General features: G+C 36.1%; 1 protein-coding gene across 5 annotated transcripts in view; it reads left to right on the top strand.

The window, feature by feature from the left end:
• Positions 1 to 24,927, top strand: part of MICU1 (mitochondrial calcium uptake 1) — a 230,262-nt gene that overhangs the window by 105,686 nt on the left and 99,649 nt on the right. For all 5 annotated transcript variants that reach the window (XM_064594798.1, XM_064594795.1, XM_064594796.1 and 2 more), the window contains one exon: positions 13,918 to 14,032. In XM_064594798.1, the coding sequence (XP_064450868.1) occupies positions 13,918 to 14,032 (115 nt within the window). The remainder of the gene's footprint in view (positions 1 to 13,917; positions 14,033 to 24,927) is intronic.

The following is a 24,927-nucleotide window of genomic DNA, read 5'->3' as shown; positions in this document are numbered from 1 at the left end:
TAATCATTGCTTTAATCAAATCTTCTGCCACCCTTTTTTTAAGCATCTTCATTTGTATCCATTTCCTCTATAGCCATCTAGTTAATGAAGTAGGAAAACATTTGCATGATAGGTATTTAGAGTTGTTCTCAGAGCTAAAGTGGTTAGAATTGGGACTGAAAAGAGAATGGCTTTCTGGCCGCGTGAAGTTTACAGGATCTTAAGCATTCACCTTCCACAGTTTGTTGCACAGTCATTTCTGTTTGTCTGCCTCAAATGCTCTATTACCTTTGAGAAGGTTGCAAACTCTGAGTCAGGAGAAAAAGTCCTAAACTACTCTAAATTAGAAACTTCTTAATTTAATTTTATCTGACACATCCTCAACTCCTACCTTTCTGCAAGTTCAGGTATGGGACAGGGGAGGAAGAATACATATTTTAACTGTGCAACATTTTCTGTTTGATTGGGAATAGTGTGATTGTTTAAGATGGATATCTTACCAAGGCTTTGGCATCTATGCACCAACTTAATAATGAAGTATGAGCATTAATTGCATGGGAAAATTGCCGAATTTTCTAACACTCTTCCCCTCCCTGCCCCAACCCCAACCCCATGTAGAAATAGGTCAAAATTGCATTTTCTGGAAGAAGCGTATTATTATCATTACTTTGTTTTGGAAGTACCTCAAGTATTTTCTTAAGGGATTTAGATAGACTTTGAAATGTATATCAGTCATCTAGGGAAATGTTAATATTAAAACAATCCAATTATCTCAGTTTCATAAAGGATGACATCTTAATTTAAGTAGGAAAACTGTGTTCTTTATCAGATTTTTCTATAAGCCAGAGATGATTTGAGGTTCTAGATGATATATTAGCATCTATTTTGCTGGCATAGTCCTTCAACTACTATTTGGTAGGAAGTTTATTTCGAACTGAAATTGAAATTTCATCAGAATTGAAAAGTGGGTTTTAACTAGAATAAATAATGAGATTAAACTTCTAGATACAATCTTTCTCTTCGGCTTCATCCAGTTGAGTCTTAAAAGGCAAAATTATTGGCCCTATTTTGATCAACCCTGTTAAAGTTAGGATTCACTGAGCACAGTTGGTATTAATGAACTTGAATCATGATTGGAATTCCCAGTCCCAAGGCTCCTGATGGCACCTGCAACCATGGCAGTGTTATATAAGTTTATGTGATTGGTCAGAAACCAGAGTGTGGATGCTTTAGCACAAAAACATTCTGGTAAAACAGTTTTGGTTTTTTTTAAGATTTATTTATTTATTAGAGAGAGCGAACGTGGTGCATGCATGAGCAGGCAAGGGACAGAGAGAGAGAGAGAGAGGAAGCAGGCTCCCACTAAGCGGGGAGCCCAGTATGGGGCTCCATCTCATGACCCTGAGATCATGACTTGAGCCAAACCAAGAGTTGTGTGCTTAACTGACTGAGCCACCCTAGGTGCCCCAAATAGTTCTGTTTTAGACTCATTGAGAGGTATAATAATTACACATGTATAGGGTATGATTTGCTTTAAGTTTCTTTTTTTTTTTAAGATTTTATTTATTTATTTATTTATTTATTTATTTATTTATTTATTTATTTATTTATTTATTTATAGGAGAGAGAGAGACACAGTGAGAGAGGGAACACAAGCAAGGGGAAGTGGGAGAGGGAGAAGCAGGCCTCCCGCCGAGCAGGGAGCCCGATGTGGGGCTCGATCCCAGGACCCTGGGATCATGACCTGAGCCGAAGGCAGGCGCTTAATGACTGAGCCACCCAGGTGCCCCTGCTTTAAGTTTCTAATTAAGTGTTTCTGCTTACCTAAAAATAAAAAGATTCAGGATGTGATGGAGTTGAGGTCAGCACCAAGACCCTATGAGGTTATTTATTTATTTGTTTTTACTTGAGTTCAGTAATTTGAATCTTTTATGGTAGTGAGTCTAGTTAGGGTTTAAATTTTGAAACATAAGATCTTAGGGTAGGTCATATAAATGAATAGTAAAACAGTTAAATTTCCCTTGAGTTCAGTGAGCACATTGCTTTGAAATATTTTGCATAATTTTGTTCTTTAAAAGAAGTAATATTTGTCTGTAAATTCTGATCAGTTGATCTGCATTTCTGCATTTCAGCCTTAATTTCAGAGATTCAAGTGATTTGACTAGAGCTTGAAATGTAACTTTTAAGATGTGCTAAATATGGTTAGAATTGTTGAATCACTGTGTTGTACACCTGGAAGTAATAGAACACTGTATGTCAACTATACTTTAATTTTAAAATAACAGTAATAAAATAAAATAGCATAATGCTCTGGAAGGTATCTGCAATTACAATCTCTTTTTAAAATATCCATTGTTCTATTTCACCGTATATACTGAAGAATTGGTACAACCTTGCTCAGTAACTTTAAGATGAAAACAAGCTTCTCTTAGACCCTTACTATAAATTTTTTGGCTAAACTTACATTTTAATATATTACCTAATCTCCCATTATATGGTCTTACAATAGATTTGGAATATATTCTACTTCTTTTGACTTCTTTATACAGAAATTTCTTCCTTTTAGTTTGTCTAATGTTTATTATTTACATTGAATTTCCTACTTATATTGAATTAAATACAAATATTTATGATAGATTTTCCTTGTAAAAATTCATTATATATGTTCATTAGTATAATATAAATGTTCATTAGTAACAAAAGATACAAATAACTACCTCTGAGATAGTGAGAGAAAGTGAACATTACCAATCTGCTAAGGAAGATTATGTTTTCCTTGGACTGTGCCCCTATTTCATCCCTAAAGTGTATAAATGATATTTGCTTAGGAAAAAAATGACTTAAAATTTAGTCAAAGATTAAACATTATTCAAAAGATTAAGTGAAGAAACATTTTACTTGACATTCTCAGTTTGCAGAATTAAACATTGATAAGACTTCGGAGTAAGAAAAAATAACCCAAAACCTTCCCTCTAGTTTCCTTCCTTGAATCTAGATTTTCCATTTTCACCATACTTTGGGAATTTAAAAATTTTATTCAATATCAAACTTAAATATCTATATTTTCACAGATTCCCTTTGTACTATGGCTAGTTGGTTTGAGGATATTATTTATGGTAGAATCAGGCCTTTGATTCATAAAGACCAGCTAAGAAGCAGTCATACAAAACCAAATAGTCTAAAAATTGGTTTTGTAGTAACTCTTATTTCCTCCCAAATTTTAATATATTTATTTGATTCTTCTCTTAACTTTAAGTAATTTGAGAGATCAGATTTGATAGTTTTATGGCAGTTTTTGATTAATGTCAGGAATTTTTTTAAGAAAATTGTCTTTGGAGTTGTGGATACTCAACCCACTTATAAATTCTTTGAGATAATTAATAGGTGTATAATCTTAAATGCACCTGAACCACTCTTTAAGTGGATGCCTTGAAAAACATACATGTAACTTCCCTCTGTCTCTCCTTCTACTCCCACCACAACTCCAGAAGCATGGAAGAACAATGTAGACCTTTAAGAAAGAATCAGAAGATTACGTTGCACAGGGCACGCTGAAAAGCATGGCTAATTTAAAAATCCTCTTTAAACATCTTTCTCATTTTTAAGGAGCTCTTGCAAAACATGTACATTCTCTGTTCTTTCTCTTAAACACATGCACACATATGTGCATACATGCTTTCCCTTTCCTCCGTTTTTTCTGACTTTGATATGTCCCTTGCTCTCTTTTTTTCTTCACCTTTCTAGGGTCCTTTTTCCTTCTATATCTTGTCTTTCAGATGTTTTCAACCTTTTCTTTTTTTTTTAAAGATTTTATTTATTTATTTATTTATTTTATTTTTAGAGAGCAAGTGAGAGAGAAACAGCATGAGAGGGGAGAGGGTCAGAGGGAGAAGCAGGCTCCCCGCTGAGCCGGGAGCCCGATGTGGGACTCGATCCCAGGACTCTGGGATCATGACCTGAGCCGAAGGCAGACGCTTAACCATCTGAGCCACCCAGGTGCCCAACCTTTTCTTATATGGAGCACTTTGGCCTTCTTTTGGCCTCTTCTTCCTATCACTCTACTCAGTTCAGCAGAGATCTCATATTCAGCTGCACAAACAGAAATATTTTCTCCTTTAGAGGACTGAGGGTTGCAAACATGGACATATTCTGTGTAAGGCATTAGAGGAAGGATGCCTTCCTGGAGAAAATCACACTAACTAAAGTAGCATTGTAAGGTATTTTTATTTAGCCCCTATGGAGATATGTTCCAGTAGTAATTCTCAATCAGTATACAATCGAAGTATGTTCAATGTCATCTTTATTATCTCTGCACACTTTACAACTGTCTAATAGTGGAGGTGGCTAAGCCTAAACTCTGACCCCAGATGCATCTCATGCAGAGTTTTAAGCTACGTTTTTAACCATTCAGATAATTTCATGTTCACTTATACTTTGGAAAATAGTCATACACTTTGTTAGCAATCAAAAGATCTTCAAAAGAAAATGGGCTACTCAAATCAGCAAATATTATAGAAAAAGTAGCCACACTTATATGGTACATTAATTTTTAACAAAGGTGCCAAAATAATTAAATGGGGAAAGGAAGGTGTTTTCAACATAGAAACAACTATATATCTATATTTTAAAAAAATAAACCCTACCACTTCCCTCACTATACACACAATTTACTTGGAATAGATCATAGACCTAAATGTAAAATCTATGACCATAAGGCTTCTAAAAGAAAATATGAGACTATTTTAATGGACTAAAGAGAGGCAAAAATTTATTAGCATATAAAAAGCAATAACCATAAAGGAAAAAAAAAATTAGACTTAATGAAAATTTAAAACTTTTCATTGTTAAGATAAAATAGAAATTATATGCCACAGACTAGCAGCAAATATTTTTAATACATGTATTTGACTATATTTGTTATCTTTTGCTGAGTAATAAATCCAAAGCTTAGTGGCTTAAAACAGTAATAATCATTTCTTGTCACTTATGCTTTCTGTGAATAAGGAATTTGGGAGCAGTTTGTCTAGATGGTTCTGACTCAGGCTTTTCATGAGGTTGCAGTCAGAGGTTAGCTAAAGCCTTAGCCATCTAGCTGGACTGAGAATGGGAGACTCATTTCTAAGCTGGCCCACTAAAATATCTGGTACTGACTATTATTGGAAGGCCTCAGATCCTCTCCCTGTAGGCTCTCCACAGTCCTGCCTGAGTGTTCTTTTCTTTCTTTCTTTTTTTAAAGATTTTATTTATTTATTTGACAGAGAGAGAAAGCACAAGCAGGGGAAGCAGCAGAGGGAGAGGGAGAAGCAGATGCGGGGCTCGATCCCAGGACCCTGGGATCATGACCCGAGCCGAAGGCAGATGCTTAACCATCTGAGCCACCCAGGCACCCCCTGAGTGTTCTTATCAAATGACAGCTGGCTTCTCTCCAACAGAGCAATGTGCCTTTTATGCCTTTTATGACCTAGCCTCAGAAGTCAGACATTATGACTTAAGCTGTCTTCTGTTGGTCATACAGACCAACCCTGATTCATTGTGGAAGGGAACTAGGTCTACATAAGAATGTGAATAATAGCAGGCAAGAATCACTAGGCTACCCAGGTCAGGCTCCATGAAAAGAGCCTCATATCCAGGACATACGATGATAGTGATAAACAAAACAAAACAACCCCAATTAAAAAGGGCAAAAGACTTCGGTTTTGCAAATACATAATTTCCAATAAATAGAGAATGCTCAACAACATTGGCCAGCAAGGAAATGCACAATAAAACTACAATGAGATCCTACTACGTACCCACTCAAATGGCTAAAATGAAAAAGACTGGCAACACAAAAGTTGGCAATGATGTGGAGTAACTGGAACTCTCATACGTTGATGGTATGAGTAAAAAATGTACAGCAACTTTGAGGAAAGTCAAAATAGCCAACAACTGAAAGGAGCCTGTGTTTATCCATAAAGGAATGAATAATATGTGTGCATAATGATTATACACAAATTATAATAATTTCACTTTTAGGGGCACCTGGGTGGCTCATTCATTAGGCAACTGCGTTTGGCTCAGGTCATGATCCCAGGGTGCTGGGATCGAGCCCCGCTTCGGGCTCCCTGCTCTGCGGGGGGCCTGCTTCTCCCTCTCCCACTCCCCTTACTTGTTTTGCCTCTCTTGCTGTGTCTCTCTCTGTCAAATAAATAAAATAAAATAAATTTTAAAAAAGAAAATCTCTTTTAAAAAATAAAATAATTTCACTTTTATTTTATTGATGACTAATAGACTTCTTTCTCTGCAATAAAAATGAATGAACTACTGAAAAATACAGTATGAATGATTCTCTCCAACATTATGCTGAACTAAAGAAGCTGTACACCAAAGAGTATGCATTTGTGATACCATTTATAAGAACTTCTAGAAGAGGCAAAACCAATCAATGGTATAAAAATATCTTGGGAATTAAATGTGGAGGGGCATAAAAGAAACACTGGAAATGTCTCCAGTGGAAATGTTCGATATCTTGATGGGGATGTGGGCTACTCAGATATATATTTATAAAACTCATTGTTTTGTATCATTAGATTTGTGCATTCTACCAAAAGTAGATTTTATTTAAAACGAAACAGATACTGAATTCTAGTTGCTGTGTTTGTTTTTTGCAGACATCATTAACAATTGCGAAACTACTCTCTGTATATTCTAAGCTTAAGTAACTATATTGAAGATAATGCGAACCAGGTTTCTTCCTGTTGGAGAAGGGAATAACAAGTATGTATGGGGTAAGACTACATTGTACCCCATAGTATTAGAGTGAAATTAGAGATACCAATATGAATTCATAGTTTATAATAGATAAGAATGTAATCATGAGGAAGCATCAGCCTAATTTAAGTTGAGGGATATTCTTCAGTATAATTCTTTAGTATAATTCACTTTTCAAATCTTTCAAGGTCAAAAAAGTGCAAAGAGATTTAAAAAAAAAAAAATGGCAGAGTAGGTGACTCCAAAACTACATCTCTCCACTAAGACAGTTGGTAAGCTGGCAAAAACTATCAATCAACTTTTTCAGATCTCTGGAATGTAATCAAAGACTTTAAACAACCAGGGGAATGCTTAAAGAAGAAAGAAGATGCTAAAATTTGGTAAGATAAAGTTGTGGCGTTACTTACTTGATGACCATTTCCCCACTCACCAGCACAATGGAGCCATAAACCATTCCTGGTACAGCTTGCTTGTGCCAGAATAAGCAGTGTAGACCTTCTTGGAAAATAATGGATGTGGGCATTGACTTGTCTGGTCAATGAGGAATCAGCTTGTGGGCTTGCCTTTGTTTTGCCTACATTGGAACTTTCTTAGAACTGGGGTGGCCTCCCAAGTGGCATTTGTCCAAAGCATTTAAAGTTAAGTATACTAGCCACAGCAGCCCGAGACAAGCAGCAAACAAACCAAAAAGCCTGGGAATGAAGAGGCTGCAGCTGAAGATAGCGAGAGAATAAGGACTTTGAAGTGCTACCCCATATACTGAGGAATCTGCAAGGCCTTGCATGTCCAGAGCTGAATGAATACTTAGAGGAAATCTTTGCCAACCCTAAGCTTTCACCTCTGGTTGCCTTTTAGCTTCTATGCAAGCAAGAAGTGAAGGCAGAGGCAGTCTATGCAAGCAAGAAATGAAGGCAAAGGCAGATTTTTAAACAATGGCTAAGCATTGAGAGAATCCCCAACACAGAGCCAACCTGCAAAAACATGGAAAGTATACCACACACCCATCTTTGGCTCCAGGAATTTAAGGAAATCTCTGTTAAATCACTAGCTGACCACTAAGATAATGGAACAGAGACCTAAGTGACCATGCTTGAGAAAGCATACAATATTTACAAAAAGAATTTAGAAAAGTCACTAAAGAGGGCGCCTGGGTGGCTCAGTTGGTTAAGCGACTGCCTTTGGCTCAGGTCATGATCCTGGAATCCCAGGATCGAGTCCCACATCGGGCTCCCTGTTTGGCAGGGAGTCTGCTTCTCCCTCTGACCCTCCCCCGTCTCATGCTCTCTCTCTCTCTATCTCATTCTCTCTCTCAAATAAATAAATAAAATCTTTAAAAAAGAAAAAAGAAAAGTCACTAAAGAAATAACTACAACCCACACAAGCCGCAGCAACAAACCCTGAGAAGAGGAATGATCTGATTTTCAGAGTTACCACATTATAATATACAAAATGTCCAGTTTTCAGCAACAAATTTTGCTTTCAAAGAATAATGTATGGTCCATTTCACAGGAAAAAAAAGAAATGGGAAAGCTCAAACATTACACTTACTACAGACTTTAAATCAATTGTCTTAAATATACTCAATGACCTAAAAGGAACCATAGGAAAAGAACTCAAAGGAAACAAGGAGAATGATATATGAACTAATAGAGAATATCAACAAAGAGATAGAAATTTCAAAAAGGTATCAAGTAGAAATTGTGAAACTGAAAAGTACAATAGCCAAAAGGAGAATTTCACCAAAGAGGTCTAACAGCATATTTGAACAGTCAGTAAAAAAGAGAATCCATGAACTTGAAGTTAGGTCAATTAATACTATCCAGTGTGAGAAACAGAGAAAAAAGAATAAAGAGAAATGAACAGAGTTTAAGATATCTTTGTGACATCATTAAGTGTACCAACATATGTATAATAGGAATTCCAGAAGGCAAGGAGAAAGAGAAGAGAGCAATATTTGAAGAAATAATGGCGGAGAACTTTATAAATTAATGAAATATGTGAATCTACACTAGGATAAATTCACAGATACCTACCATTAAACGCATTATAATCAAGCTGTCAAAAACTAAGACAAAGAATCGTGAAAGTAAGTGTTGCTGGTAGACTTAACCCTATTTTTAAAAATGCTAATGGGAGTCCTGGGATGCCTGGGTGGCTCAGTGAGTTAAGCATCTGCCTTCAACTTGGGTCATGATCCTAGGGTCCTGGGATCGAGTCTCGCATTGGGTTCCTTGCTCAGCAGGGAGCCTGATTCTCCCTTTGCCTGCTCTACCTGCCACTCCTCCTGCTTGTGCGTGCTCGCTCTCTCTGACAAATAAATAAAATCTTAAAAGGGGGGGGAGTCCTTAAGGCTGAAATGAAGACACTAGATAGTAACTTGAAGCTATATGAACAAATGACACCAGTAACTAACAACACAGGTAAATAAAAGCCAATTGTGATTGTATTTTGGGTTTCTTTTTTTTTTTTTTAAAGATTTTATTTATTTATTTGAGAGAGAGAGAATGAGAGGGGGGAGGGTCAGAGGGAGAAGCAGACCCCCTGCCGAGCAGGGAGCCTGATGTGGGACTCGATCCCAGGACTCCAGGATCATGACCTGAGCCGAAGGCAGTCGCTTAACCAACTGAGCCACCCAGGCGCCCTATTTTGGGTTTCTAACTACTTTTTTCCCCTGTGTGATTTAAAAGACAAATGCATAAAATAATTTTAAATCTGTGTTAATGGGAACACTGTATAAAGATGTAATTTATGAAAATATTTAAAGAGAGCTCTAGAGGAGCAGAGTTTGTTTTAATATTATTGAAGCTAAGTTGGTATTAATTCAAACTAGATGGTTGTAAATTTAAGATGTTAATTGTAATCTACAGAATAACTGGTTCCATTTATATGAAATATCTGGGTGACTCCATAGAGACAGAAAGTAGATTAAGGGCTAGAAGAAGTGGGGCAGTAGAGTGTAACTGTTTTATGGGGAAGGAGTTCCGGAACTAGATAGTGGTGATAGTCACATAACATTGTGAATGCACCTACTACCATTGAGTTGTACACTTTAAAAAAGTTTTTGTACATTTTACCACAATTTTAAAAATTATAAAAATATAAACAGTATGGTATTGGCATAAAAAAGACATATATATCAATGGAATGAGATTGAGAGCCCAGAAATAAACCCACATATTTATAGTCAGTTGATTTCAACAAGGTGTGAAGACCATTCTGTGGTGAAAGAATATTTGTCCACAAATAGTGTGGGGTCAACTGGATATTCACATGCAAAAGAATGAAGTTGGATCCCTACTTCACAGTACATACAAAAATTAACTCAAAATGGATCAATAACCTAAATGTAAAAGCTAAAACTACCAAAGTGTTAGAAAAAACATAGGAGTAAATCTTCATAAACTTGGATTTGGTGTTGGAGTCTTAGATACGACATCAAAAGCACAAGCAAATTGAACTTCAATATTTAAGCCCTTAGTGCATCAAAGGACACTATCAAGGTAGTAGAAAGGCAATGAACAGAATGGAGAAAACTTTTGCAAATCATACCTGATACAGGTTTGTATACAGAGTATATGAAGAGCTAAAAAAAAAAAAAAAAAAAAAGGCATATATAAAGAACTTTTACAACTCAGTAACAAAAGGACAAGTAAATGAAACCACAGTGAAATACCACTTCACACTCACTAGAATAGCAATATAGTTTTTTAAGATTTTTTTTATTTATTAGAGAGCATGAGCAGGGGGAGGGGGGAGAGGGAGAAGCAGACTCCCCACTGAGCAGGGAGCCCAACGCAGGGCTGATCCCAGGACTCTGAGATCAAGACCTGAGTTGAAGGCAGCCGCTTAACGAACTAGGAGCCCTGGCTCTAATTTTTTTTAAAAAAGGAAGTTAAGTGTTAATGATGGTGTAGAGAAATTAGAGCCTTTGTACTTTGGTAGTAGTAATGTAAAATGGTGCAGCCGCTCTGAGAAACATTTTGGCCATTCCTCAAAAACTTCAACATAGAGTTATGGTGTGACCCAGCAGTTCTACTCCTAGGCACATAACCCAAAAGAATTGAAAGCAGATAGTCAAACAAATACTTGCACATGAATGTTCACAGTAGTACTGTTCTGAAGAGCCAAAAGCTCAAAACACCCCAAATATCCTTAAATGGATGAATGGACAAACAAATCGTGGTATGTATCCAATGGAATATTATTTGGTGATTAAAAGAAATGAAGTACTAAGTGGATGCTTCAACATGGTTGAACCTAGAAGACATGTGCATGAAGGCAAAACCCAAAGGCCCACATATTGTATGGTTAAAATGGTGAATTTATGTTACATATATTTTTCTATGATCAAAAATAACAATAAACCTCCAAAGGAAAAAATAAAGAAGGGCAAAAAAAAAGCTGTTTTGGATTACAGAGGTTGAAGAGACATGAGAATTAATGCCACTTATGATTGTGGATTCCATCTTGGGCTGGGGCAAAAATCGTTAGAAAGGAAATTTTTTTAATAGTTAACTACATTTGGGGCGCCTGGGTGGCTCAGTTGGTTAAGCGACTGCCTTCAGCTCAGGTCATGATCCTGGAGTCCCTGGATCGAGTCCTGCATCGGGCTCCCTGCTCGGCGGGGAGTCTGCTTCTCCCTCTGACCCTCCCGTCTCATGTGCTCTCTCTCTCAAATAAAATCTTAAAAAAAAAAAAAAATAGTTAACTACATTTAAAAGACTGGATTAGATAATAGTATGTATCAGTATTAAATATTCTGGTTTTATTAAATTTATACTGTGGTATGTAAGAGAATGTCTGTTCATAGGAAGTATATAGTGAAGTATTTAAATGTAAAGGGACATGTGTATTGAACTCTCAGAGGTATAAAAGAATATTTATATAAAATGAAGCAACTAAGGTAATATGTAAACTATTGGTGAATGTGGGTAAAAAGCATAAGAGGAAAAAAGTATATGTTAATTTCTTATATTGATCTTTCCACTTTTCTGAGTTTGAAATTATATCAAAATTAAAAGTTACCAACAGAATTAGATTTATCTTTTTGTCATCTTTGGAACAGTAGCATAGTCCAGATGATTGTTAGAAAAAAAATACTGTTAGATATGCTTCTTTGTCTTAGTTGCCTCTTTTCACTCTGTCTTTAAGACTTTTGTGTGTTTCTCAACTTCTGGATCCCAATATTTATTTTATTGGCTTATGGCAATCTCTCTGTGCAATCATTACATAATTAATACAAAGCACTCAGCTTTTATACATATTTATTGTTCTAGCTAGTAATGTTATGCCTGTGGGAGCCTGTTCTCATTTTATGTAATTTTTCTTACATACTTTATTTTTGCGGTATCTTGGATAATGTAAAAAATGTAACCATTTATTTCCCTTTTTTGAGAAATTAAAATGTTAACTTTCCAGTGAAAGGCTTTGCTGCTTTAGTTCTCTTCCAGTAGGCTTTTTTTTTTCTTTGAAATTTGTGTTCAATCTCTTGGTAGAAGATCAAGTGTGATAGGAGATCTAACCTTAATTTGAACACATTGGACTATGTGCTCATTTTTGTTGTCAGTTCAGAGAAGTAATCTCTAAATGCTGTCAAACAGAACCATGCTTTCTGTCCACCACAGATGAGTCAAGGAAGTCCTTTCCTAACTAGAATGTGCCATCAGAACCTCACTGCTTTGTTAGCATTCAACTGTGGACTTTTTACCTGTTTATGCTTACCGTTTCTTATGAATAAGCAAATACCCAATACAGGCTATTTTGGATAGGTTTATTAAGAAGACCATGATGATTCATTTAGTACTTGTATTTTCAATTGGTTAACTAGTTTTCTTTCTTTTGTGATGTATGATGGGATCTTCACTAGACAGAGGTAACCTATTGGATAGTTGTGTACCTGGATGCTGGTGTGGTGGTGCTTGTTGGTTTAGTTTTCATGATACTCCTCCTGAGGTTATGTTTGCAATGCTGCTTCTTATTTTGTGCTTGCATGACATTATTACTTTGATTGCTCTTTGTTGGTTTGGGTTCTTAAAACCTCCTATTTCTATTTTTGGTACCCAGAATAATTCCTTGACTGTTTTTAGTTGGTCCAGAACTTACGGAAATTAGTTCCAAGTCTAACTCTTTGGTGGATCCTTTTCAGTTTTTGAAAATATCTTCAATGTCACCACTAAGTTTATCATTTGGCTAGAAATTCAGAAAAAAGGTAGCTTTGCTTAAACACACAGGAGGACACCACTTGGCAGACAGGCCATTACTAAGGCTAAGAATCAACTCTTTGTGAGTTTTATAGATTAAGCAAAAATTAATATATACTTAGAATAAAATGTAAGTTTTAGGAGAGTTTCATGAAATAGCTGAAACTTAGGAACCTTCGGCAAGGTATCAATAAATACAACTAAATTAAATCATGCCTAAATCTTAGTGTGCATGTCTTGATTTGCCATTATCTTTCAGAGGTGCTGTTTGCTCTGCAAACTGTCCTACATTCCAAACCTAAGATTCTTGGGGATCCTAAGGTAAAAATTAAAATTAGTATTTTAGAATTTATTTATCTGAGCATTTGTGTGGTCCTTGAAAATAGTTGCTTACCTCTTCATTTCTGATCACGAGTGGTGTAGTTTTTCTTAGGCAATAAACTGACTTCTTTTGGGCAAATTGTACTGATTTTATTTTGGGGGTTTTTTTTGTTTCTTTTGTTGTTTTGTTTTTGTTTTTTTTTTTCTACTTTATATGCCTCTTTAGAAAAAGGTGGATTGTTTTTATTTTTTTATTTTTTTGAAGTTTTTATTTTAATTCCAGTATAGTTAACATAGTGTATTATATTAGTTTCAGGTGTAAAAGATAGTCATTCAACAATTCAGGCGGATTGTTTTTAAACCCAAGAAACAAAACCAGTCCGAAGTGGACCAGTATATGTCAAATAGCAGGAGTTCATAAAATTGAAATTATTTTCTAGTGTTCATTTTAAGCCAGTTTTGAAATAAGCAAAATCATCTTTTGTCTTATAATTTTAATCATCTTGGAAACTGTAAAGGATCCATTAATTTGGAATGGCCATCAGAGAATTGCTTATGATAAGTAGCGTAAAACTATCACATAAATGGTGATTCATCTCTAATGATCTGTGTTCTCATTCTGCTATGTCTTCTTTTTATCTCTTTGGGGGACCCATGTATTTAATAGAAAATTGCCCAGGAACGAGAAAAATTTGCTGACGAAGGCAGTATATTTTACACCCTTGGAGAATGTGGACTCATATCCTTTTCAGACTACATTTTCCTTACAACTGTTCTTTCTAGTAAGTATAAACTTTTCTTTTTAATTGTTTATAGGGAGCATACAGGACTCTGAAAAAGCTGATTGGAGGGGGAAATAAAGCATGTTTGTAGAGTTAATGAATTATAAGTTACATATAATTTCATTTGTTTGAATTCTGTGTAACTTGTATATAGAACCACCTGCGAAAGAGGAAGAAAAATGAAGTATCAAGGTAAAGTTAAGAAAAAAACAACTGTGAAGTCAAATCTTCCTTTAAGTGTTTGAAGCCCTTGTATTCTGTGAAACTAGATTATTCATTGTATAGACTTTATTAATGTTTCTACTTCCCAATTAAAAAACATATTGATCTATCATTTCTCCACTAAAGAAGAAAATTGGCTCAGTTTTTCTAATTGTGTTGAATATTCACTTTTGAATCTTAGAGCATTACTCCTTAAAGCACAAAATTCAATTTGACTCATTTAGAGCACTGATGAATTGCTGATTTTTTAAAGCTAAACCATTTGGTTGGTAAGTATGCTACTCTACATGGCTTTTTTTCCTAACCATTCAGAAAAACAAACCAAAAAAAATGTATGTTTCTAGCTTTCTGTGTATCTACCTAACTTGGGGCACCTGGGTGCCTCAGTTGGTTAATGTCTGCCTTCTGCTCAGGTCATGCTCCCAGGGTCCTGGGATCGAACCCCGAGTTGGGCTCCCTGCTCTGTGGGGAGTCTGCTTCTCCCTCTGCCTCTGCCTGCCACTCCCCCTGCTTGTGCACATGCTCTCTCTCTCCCTCTCTCTCTGTCAAATAAATAAATAAAATTTAAAAAAAAATCTACCTAAATTGAACCAAAGAGATCTGATTTGTATGTTTGAAAGAAGTGATTCTGAAGTTTCTTTCATGTGTGACATATCAAACAAAAGTAACTGCCTCTTCCTTCCCTTCTGTAGACTAGTCATCTATAAAGATAAAACTTTAAGGTAGATATTAATAAATGACATACACAATACACAGTTCCTGTTGTAGCTCTGACCACTCTTACCGTACTTCCCTCTGTTGACAGAAAAATGAAGAAATATAGGCTAATATGCCTTACCACAGCTGTCTTTGGGATACCAATGTGTCTGAATAAATTCATGTGGTGGACCAGTGCTCTAACAATATAGATATATATAGATTTGTTGTGAAGATCCAAAATAGTGAACTAAAATAAAAGAACATTTATGATCTTAAGTTGAGTATTGTTAAAGCTAGTTGTTATTTTGATAGTGCATTGTTTTCCAAAATAGACTTCAGTTCAAATCCTGGCCCCACCACTTCTTAGCTTTGTGATTAGGGGCAAGTCAGTGAACTTGTTCATCTGTTTTGTTTGCAAAATGAAGGTGGCAATAATACCAAACCCAAATTACTTATTTGAGGACTATGAGATCATAAATATAAAGTTCCTAGTTCAGTGCCTAGTATTTAGTAGGTATATAATCTGCCTGGGTTTTTATTCTTGATATCCTATGACAAAATGCCATTTCATATCTGATTTTAAAAGATCCATAAACCTTGTCATTAAGAAAACCCCAGCAGAACTGGTAGGAGTTTTTAAGCCTTTTTTGTGACTTTGAATAGAATTTGCATTCAATAGGCATGATGTGTCAGAAAGATTACTGCATTAAATGAAGAGACCAACTTGGAGAATTGTACTGATATATACTATATACAATGGCAGTAGTCCCTGTAAATGTTTATTAAGCTGAAATGAGATTTTAACTTACATCCAGTACTCAGTCCTGTTACCGGTCCAGGCACCTTTACTTTTGGTGGTCAGCTCCTAGCTTAAACATGGTGGGTGATTTACAAAAAGTGCTTAGTATTACAATATCACATACAGTTGACCCTTGAACAACGCTGGGGTCAAGGGTGCTGATACTTCTCCCTCCCCCCACAGTTGAAAATCTGTATATAACTTTTGATTCCCCCCAAACTAAGTACTAATAGCCTAGAGTTGACTGGATACCTTACTGATAACATAAATTCAATGAGCACATATTTTGTATGCTACATGTGTTGTTTACTGTATTCTTAAAGTAAGGTAGAAAAGAAAATGTTATTAATACAATCATAAGAAAGAGAAAATACATTTATAGTACTGTACTGTGTCCAAAAAAATTCACATGTAAGTGGACCCTCCACAGTTCAAACCTGTGCTGTTCAAGGATCAACTGTACTTTTTGTATTGTCAGGAATGAGAAAATATAATAAGGATATGATTTTAGATTTTCTCTTTATATCAGTGGTTTTAAGCATTTTGATTATTAAATGCCTCTAGTGTTTCTTAACCTTAGCACTATTAATATTTGTGGCAGGATGATTTATTGTTGTGGGGGCTGTCCTGTGCATTGTAAGAGGTTTATTAGCAACATTCCAGGTTTCTACCCACTAGATTCCAGTAACACACCTGTTCCCCTCTCTCAGTTGTGACAATAAAAAATGTCTTCAGGATTGCAAAATACCCCCTGGGGGTTGAGGATGGAAAGGAATCATCCCTGGTTGAGAGCCACTGCCCTAGTTTGGGGCAGAGTTTTTTGTTTGTTTCATTTGTGTTATTATGTGCCTTGACGTAACATTCTTCATGTTTCCTGTCTTGGGGTTCTTTAACTTTTTAGATCTGTGGGTTTATAATTTTCATCCAGTTTGGAAAAAATTCAGCCATTATTTCTTGAGATACTTTTTCTTCTCTTTCTTCTCTTTGGGGACTTCAATTACACATACATTTTCCTCACATCAACCTTATAATGTTTGTACTATTATTTTCTTCATTTTACAGATGAGGAAATTGAGGCATACAGAGGGTTACATACAAAAAATTTGCTCCAAGTCCCAGAGTAAGTAGATGATTCAGGGTTTGAACTCAGGCCAACCGCAGCATCTAGGCTCCTGTTGATTGGCTTTACGTCTGTGCTTACATGTTTAGCGGTGATAAGCCATAACTTACCCAGTGCCTCTTCTTTCTCTCCGGCTGGCTGTGGGAAGGTTGGTCATAAACTCTCCTATAGATAACGGGCAGTTCAAGCATTCTTGTAATCTGAATGTTGCCCATTGCCTTGTCCACTTATCCAGCAAACCATGGGGAAAATGTGTCACAGGAATTATACTGAGATCAGTTCTTTCCCATGTCCTAGCTTGCTGCTAGGATGATAGGAAATGAGGCTCTCAGTGGATCATCTTCCTTGTGGTTAACAAGATTTCATTACAATCTAGGCACGCTAAATGTCCCAAATCATCCTGCAGGAGAGAATGCAATTCTTTAAGCACCAAAAGATTTGCCAAAGAGTGGTTTGGGATGAGGAGACATGCATTAGCATATTCATTAATCTGTTACTCTGGTGGACAACAGGGGCTGTCCTGATGATTTCCAATACAAAATCAGCAAAGCAATGTAAAACAGCATAACCCAGACAATGCAAGACTGTCATATTTCTAAGTAGCTGGGTTTTTTCCAAAATTGATGGACTCAGTAGTGTTCAAGAAATTGCCATCATTTTGAAGAATATGAACTCTCTGCCCAAATGGATTGACATTTGGGACCTTCACGTACTTTAAAAGCTCTACTATGTTGTCTAAAATAAAACTTGACAGCTATATATAGCAAATCATTCATTTCCCTTCTCGATTTATAATTACTTCTCCTAAAAATAAAAACAAGAAAGCTGCTTTTCTGAGGTGCTTGACTGACTCAGTCAGTGAAGCATATGCAAGTTGATCTTGTGGTCATGAGTTCGAACCCCACATTGGGCATAGGACTTACTTTAAAAGAAAAAAAAAGAGTAGGCAACGATGTAAAATAAAGCTGGATACCTTTATTTAAAAAAGAAAGAAAGAGGGTGGGGGGATGGGTTAGCCTGGTGATACGTATTAAAGAGGGCACATATTGCATGGAGCACTGGGTGATATGCAAACAATGAATCATGGAACACTGCATCAAAAACTAATGATGTAATGTATGGTGATTAACATAACAATAAAATAAAATTTAAAAAATAATAAATAGAAAGGGAAGGAAGGAAGGAAGAAGCTTTTCTTTAAAATGCATGTTATATAAATAAATATTTAAAAAGCATGTAATTTCACCTATTAAATAGAGTCAGTTCTTCTTATTTAAACTTTTTAGAAGTTTGATTTTTAGCTCAACAAGACTATCTTGGACACACACCAAGAATAACAAGCAATTTGGCAGCAATATCCTGTGTTTATAACCAGCAGTGGCATGAATTTCTCACTCTTCTCTGTATATGCTTTGGATAATGGGGTCCCTCTTCGGCCTATCTGAACATTTTTCAACACCTTTAAATGTTTTAAACACTGCCACGCACACAGACACTTAAACATACATACCCCCTAAACTTTACCCTTTCCTGCTTTATTTTTTCTCCTTGGCACTTATCAATATTTAACATTCTATATAATTGATTTCTTTTTCTTATTTATGTATGATTACCTAGCATGTCAACTGTATGACAATGATCACAGGTTTATAATAATATTCACTACAAGTTTGTAATGGTATTCACTATAGACATATCTGTTCCATATAAAGCACTGAGGCAAAGTAACAAAGCAAGACTATACCATTTTTTTCAATATTCTCCAAAAGGTAGTTTAGCAAATGTAAGACTCAGCTTTGCTGTTTATACCCTAAATTGAAAACAGTTCTTGTAGCTGTTGTCGTTAGTCTGCAGCCAGTACCAATAGAATGAGGAAAACATGTTTTTAAATTAATCAATTTCCATATAAGCTTGGCTTCTTCTAATTTAGAATTTATGTATTTGTTTCCCCCCCTTTATTCCTAATTCACACATTCTGTTGCTTTATAACGTATCTCTGTGATCAGATTTGATGGATTAACTTGAATTTTCTACATGAGCCTTAGCATCCACATCTTTTTTTTTAAAGATTTTATTTATTTGACAGAGACACAGCAAGAGAGGGAACACAAGCAGAGGGAGTGGGAGTGGGAGAGGGAGAAGCAGGCTTCCCACTGAGCAGAGAGCCCGATGTGGGGACTCGATCCCAGGACCCTGGGATCATGACCTGAGCCAAAGGCAGACGCTTAACGACTGAGCCACCCAAGTGCCCCTAGCATCCACTTTAAATAGAATATTAAGTATTTAGTAAAGAGCTACTTATTAATAAAATAAATCTAGATTCATTCTAGGCAAGATAAAGAGGTTGTTAATAATTACTATTATTAAATAATTTCCAAAAAGCCTCTGATCCTTAAAGTAGGTTAATAAGAATTGAATGAGAATACAGAAGCGTGATTATTAATGGCTTAATTCTCTGCACTAACCAACTGCAACATTAGCTGATGGTCTTAAATCTTAAAATAAAAGTCAGAGATTTTTCTCATAACTAGGTGCAGAGAAAGGTCATCCGGAATTAACAAGAATGCTACACAGCATTTATTGATTTGGATCATTCTTGCTAATGCTAAGATTCATTAGATAATGATGGTATGACTTAGGATCTGGATCTTGGCCATTGACAATTACGAAATATTTATTTTTGTGCTCTTTATCTCCATATGTATTCTACGGAAGTTATTAGCACTGCATTGTGGCCTCATAACATGAAAATAATTCTAGATAGCTTAAGGAAGAAGTAATAAAACAATTATAAAAGTTGATTATTAAGTATCTTTCTTATTAGTTACTATTAATCTTCGAAAAGCCACCAGAAAAATCAAAAGCAAAAAATGCTACAGTATGTTCAGTACCTAGGAAAAGACCTAATGAGAGTCAGGCATAATTCAGTGTATTCTGATTTTGATTCCCTCTTTAGATTTTGAGGAATCAGTGGAGAAATTGAATTCAGTGATTTTCACTATAGCAGGATTTGATACACTGAGAAGTAAACCACATTCTCATTGTGACGCTTATTTCTCACAAACCTTTTGAAAAATTACAACAACATTCAAGTGAATGTTTATATTTTATTTCTCTTGCTATTCTAAATTCAGGAGCCAGTCACAAAGTATGTGACTTGGAGATAGTGGTGTTGATCAGTGCCATTCCGTCTAATGAAAATGTTAACAGAAGTTATAGATGAAAATGTTTTTCAGCCTGAGTGATCTGTTGAAAAATTCGGGCAAGGCAGCATACTGAGATCTATCAACAGATTTAAGGCAGTTACAAATCTTTTTTATTGGGGGTCGCCTGGGTGGCTCAGTTGGTTGGGCGACTGCCTTCAGCTCAGGTCATGATCCCGGAGTCCTGGGATCAAGCCTCGCATCGGGCTCCCTGCTCTGCAGGGAGCCTGCTTCTCCCTCTGACCCTCTCCCCTCTCATGCTGTTTCTCTCTGGCGCGCGCTCTCTGATAAATAAATACATAAAATCTTTAAAAAAAAAAACAAATCTTTTTTATTGGGACATTGGAGTTGGGGAAGTTACAGAAAAAATTTGGTTTAGCTATTAATCTGCCTAAGCTTTTTATGTCTGGGATTACCTACCATTGCTAAATTGACATTATGAGGAGTAAGACAAAGCAGATGAAAGGATGATCTTACTCTATGTTATTTCTCTGCCTGTAAGAGATGCTTAGAATTTTAGAGATACTCATTTGCATGTTCTAAAGCCAAATCTCATTGTGTTGATTACCAGTAACTTCTTTCTCTGGCATTACCTGTTCTTAAGGTTAGTGTGTTGATTTTATAATAATGCAGCTTTTACAAAACAATAAAATAATGCTTTTAAATATATCAAATATTTATGATACTAAATTCATTTTCAGCCAGTTGTATCTGAGAACACTATGCCATTTCAGTAACCCTGGTGTTAGAGAATGTTAAAGCATTTTCATCTTTGTATCAACAACCACATAAGAATTTTTTTTTTTAATAATTCTAAGAGTTTATTTGAGCAAAAATTGATTCCAGTTGGGTAGTGATAAACCGGAAGTGTTTAGGTGTACTCAGCTGACAGGAGTTAGGAAAAAGACTTATACACAAGGAAAGGAAATTAGTCTACAGCTTAAGGAAAGGCTATAGCTTCTTTTTTTTTTTTAATTTTTTTATTCTTATGTTAATCCCCATACATTACATCATTAGTTTTAGATGTAGTGTTCCACGATTCATTGTTTGTGCATAACACCCAGTGCTCCATGCAGAATGTGCCCTCCTCAATACCCATCACCAGGCTAACCCATCCTCCCACCCACCTCCCCTCTAGAACCCTCAGTTTGTTTTTCAGAGTCCATCGTCTCTCATGGTTCGTCTACCCCTCCGATTTACCCCCCTTCATTCTTCCCCTCCTGCTACCTTCTTCTTCTTTTTTTTTTTCTTAACATATATTGCATTATTTGTTTCAGAGGTACAGATCTGAGATTCAACAGTCTTGCACAATTCACAGCACTTACCAGAGCACATACCCTCCCCAGTGTCTATCACCCAGTCACCCCATAAGAATTTTAGCTCAGATGAGCAAGAAATAAGTGGTGTTTGTGTTTAACTCTCTTAGTTCTGCATATGACTATATGAGAAGATTAAAATGTTTTCTTTATCTGCAAAAGGAAGGAAGTTAGTATTTTGGGAACAATTGCTTGAGATTTCTTCTGAGGGTTCACAAGGCTAAGAGGAGAACAGAGACTAAAGAAGCAAATCATGGCTTATAACAAAAATAAGACTGAAACGTATTTTGCCTGTATCTTGAGGATTTCATAATTTTACACTTTAAGGAAACTAGTTCCTATTTGCCTTTTCATACTTGTGTTTTATTTGAATTGATCCATTTTCATTTTTTGAAAATTCTAATAAAATTCTAATACTCACTTAAAATGTTCCAGAAATCTGGTTAAGGGCACATGATGTCTGTAGCTCTCCTCTTTCAGGAATAATAGTCAAGCTAAGGCTGTGTTCTAAAGAAGAGGGTATGAATGAGATAGTCAGGAGTGTTTTTGTATGCTCAGTGAGCAGATGCTACCACCATAATTATGTCTGCATACACTTTGTCCTCTCTTGAATGGCTTATGTTGGCTTTGTGCTGCTTTTCCAGGGAGTCAGTTCTCTGTGATACCTGAGATTCAGGTAGGGACTCCAGAAGAGAGAGAAGAGAGGAGGTCTCTCCTGGTTCTACTTCTCTGCTCCTTAGGCCCTTGGGAACAAAAGCCTAATAGGGGAGGCATTTGGTAAACCCAAAGGCTTCCCTCTTTCTTAGGCTGCATTTATCAATGCACTAAAAGTTCATGGAACAAGAAAAATAAAACTACAAAATAGGCTAAATTCTCTGCTTTCAAGAAAGTGCCCTCACGTATAAAATTATTTCTTTTTCTCCCTTCATTCTTCAGATCAAAACTACCTTTTTCTTAGCATACCTCAGTTAGAATTTTGTGTTTTTTAAAACAAACATTAGAATTAAAAAAAAAATTTTTTTTTTTACATTGAATTGTGAGTCATTACAACTCGAGAGATATTTGCAGGAAAATGCTTATTATTCAAAAGAATCTCTAATTAATGAAAGTTTAGACAATGGATATGGTATCACTAAATAATATCTTGAAGTAGGAACTATGTCATGTGGTTTTATATCCCCAAAGTACCTAACACTGTATCTTACTAAATACTATTCATTCTAAAAATATTTGAATGAAAGGATATTTGGGATGTGGCTTCTCTGAGTCCCTTTAAGTAGAATGAAGACCCAGCTACCCATCCATCTCCATACCCTTGATTACAGTGTGAAATGGACCTCAGTTTACCTTTTTTCCCTATAACAGGTTACAGAAAGTTTTCCAGATTTCAGCCTCTTATAATTCTTCTATCTTCCTTAAGCTCTATCCTGTTCTGTTTTTGTTCTGTTGATAGTTGGGATTGTGCTATAAGAATTTAGTCCTGGGGCGCCTGGGTGGCTCAATGGTTAAGCATCTGCCTTTGGCTCAGGTCATGATCCCAGGGTCCTGGATCGAGTCCCGCATCGGGCTCCCTGCTAGGTGAGGAGCCTGCTTCTCCCTCTGCCTCTGCCTCTCTCTCTCTCTGTCTGACTCTCATGAATAAATAAATAAAACATTAAAAAAAAAAAAGAATTTAGTCCTTAATAATTGATGATGTTTAAAGATCTTTGTTTTTGCTCCATGAGCCCCACCTTTTCACATTGTCTCTTAGAAGTTGGACTGGAATCAAATGTACATGTCTACCTATATAGTTGACCTTTCCCTAAAACCACAACTTAATGGTATTTGGTTATACTTAGGCTTCATTCTGTGTTGTTTACCTGTTCCTGTAACAATTTTACAAAATGCTTATTTGTTGTGCTGGGGAATTTGAGGGTGCACAAGGGAAATCAAGGCAAAAATAGTGGTTGTCCCAGAATGGTTTGCTTAATCACTACTCTTCTTCTTCTTCTTTTTTTTTTTTTTTAAGATTTTATTTATTTGACACACACAGTGCAAGAGAGCACAAGCAGGGGAAGGGCAGAGGCAGAGGGAGAAGCAGGCTCCCCACTGAGCAGGGAGCTGGACACAGGGCTCCATTACGGGACCCTGGGATCATGACCTGAACCAAAGGCAGACGTTTAACCAACTGAGCCACCCAGGCGCCCCAGTCACTCCTTCTGAAGAAGATATTCAACACAGTATCTGACACATAATAAGTACTCCATGTATATTTGTTGGCTAAATAAGTATCTTAAGAATTTTTCTGAAGTTACTTTTTTTTTTTTTTTTAAGATTTTATTTATTTATTTGACAGAAAGAGACACAGTGAGAGAGGGAACACAAGCAGAGAGAGTGGGAGAGGGAGAAGCAGGCTTCCGCGGAGCAGGGAGCCCGATGCAGGGCTCGATCCCAGGACCCTGGGATCATGACCTGAGCCGAAGGCAGACGCTTAATGACTGAGCCACCCAGGCGCCCCTGAATAGTTACTTTAGTATACATATTCATGTATACTAGTAATCCTGCCTAGTATTTAAAGCTGTTTTAAAATGATAGCTATTCTCTATGAATATATACATGATGAAATCTAGAAAATTAATTAGAATACTAAAATCTTCTATTTGGACACTGAACTGAAGAAAGAAGTAACTTTTGGGTGAATGCCAAGCCAAGTCACAGGTAAAGAAGGTCCTTCAAATTAGCATTAATTAAGTATCAAATATCCAGTCCCTTCATTAAAGCAGCTAATTCTGAGCATCTATGCAGTAAGTTGTATCTTGGCATAAGCCATCACTTTGGCTATTATTGAGCATATGGAGTGGACTAAAACCACATAGAATGAAATGAAAGTCAAGCAGATAATTTTTTTAAAGATTTTATTTTTAAGTAATCTCTATACCCAACGTGGGGCTTGAACTTACAACCCTGAGATTAAGAGTCGCATGCTTTACGGACTGAGCCAGCCAGGCACCCCTATAGATGATTATTTTTTAAGATCTTTCAAGACAGGAGTGGGGATCTGTCTCCTAGCATATGTAATTTGGGCATAAAAATAGTAACATGCATTTGAAGAAAATACATTCCTAAAGTAGAGCATGACCTTAACCAAGGGTAAAGCACTGGCATGCCTTTCAGAATCTTGCTCCCAGGAACTCTTGGGGAATCCAAGCTTTTTGACATCTCTGGCATTGAATACTCTCTGTAACACAACTGTCAAATAACAGTGTAAGGAAGAGCAATTTAAATGAAAGACTGTTTCTGGCAGCTCTCGGAAGGTCATCCAGTAACTGAGGCTGAGATACAGCTCAAAGACAGTTATGTACCTATGTACTAGAAACATAGCTATTTCTTCTCTTCAGATGTTTCCATTTTCAATATTCCACTTTCAACAATTTTTTATCTTTATTATTTTTTATATATTTCTTATAAATAACATGGCTTGATCCAATCTGGGAGCATTTTGTCTTTTTGTAGAGGAATTTAGTTCATTTAACTTTGTTGTGATTTGTTTGGTCTTC

The sequence above is a fragment of the Mirounga angustirostris genome, unplaced genomic scaffold (assembly GCF_029215605.1).
Source record: "Mirounga angustirostris isolate CCGP_5_RB_7025 unplaced genomic scaffold, mMirAng1.0.hap1 SCAF_6, whole genome shotgun sequence".
Lineage (NCBI taxonomy): Eukaryota > Metazoa > Chordata > Mammalia > Carnivora > Phocidae > Mirounga > Mirounga angustirostris.
This window is presented reverse-complemented; position numbering and strand designations above follow the sequence as displayed.